A 234-nucleotide genomic window follows, 5' to 3' on the forward strand; every position below is an offset into this window, starting at 1 on the left:
GGAAGCAACAGCAAGAAGTCATCTCCTGCCTCCCGCCGGCTCCTCCGAACGCCGAAGTGTGCCAGGTGTCGGAACCACGGTGTCGTGTCGTGTCTGAAGGGCCACAAGAAGCTGTGTCGATGGCGAGACTGCCGCTGCGCCAACTGCCTGCTGGTGGTCGAGAGGCAGAGGGTCATGGCTGCCCAGGTGGCGCTCAGAAGGTCAGTTCTGCGGGGTTTGTTTTTGTGTGTGTGC

At 61.5% G+C, this 234-nt stretch overlaps 1 protein-coding gene across 1 annotated transcript in view; it reads left to right on the top strand.

Annotated features, from left to right (window-relative positions):
- The window catches only part of LOC119588121 (doublesex- and mab-3-related transcription factor 2-like), a gene marked incomplete in the record, with an annotated part of 30,832 nt that overhangs the window by 14,663 nt on the left and 15,935 nt on the right, over nucleotides 1-234 (top strand). Inside the window, 1 exon segment of the mRNA XM_037936830.1 lies at nucleotides 1-200. Within this exon segment, the coding sequence (XP_037792758.1) occupies nucleotides 1-200 (200 nt within the window).

Source organism: Penaeus monodon, chromosome 23, assembly GCF_015228065.2.
Source record: "Penaeus monodon isolate SGIC_2016 chromosome 23, NSTDA_Pmon_1, whole genome shotgun sequence".
NCBI lineage: Eukaryota > Metazoa > Arthropoda > Malacostraca > Decapoda > Penaeidae > Penaeus > Penaeus monodon.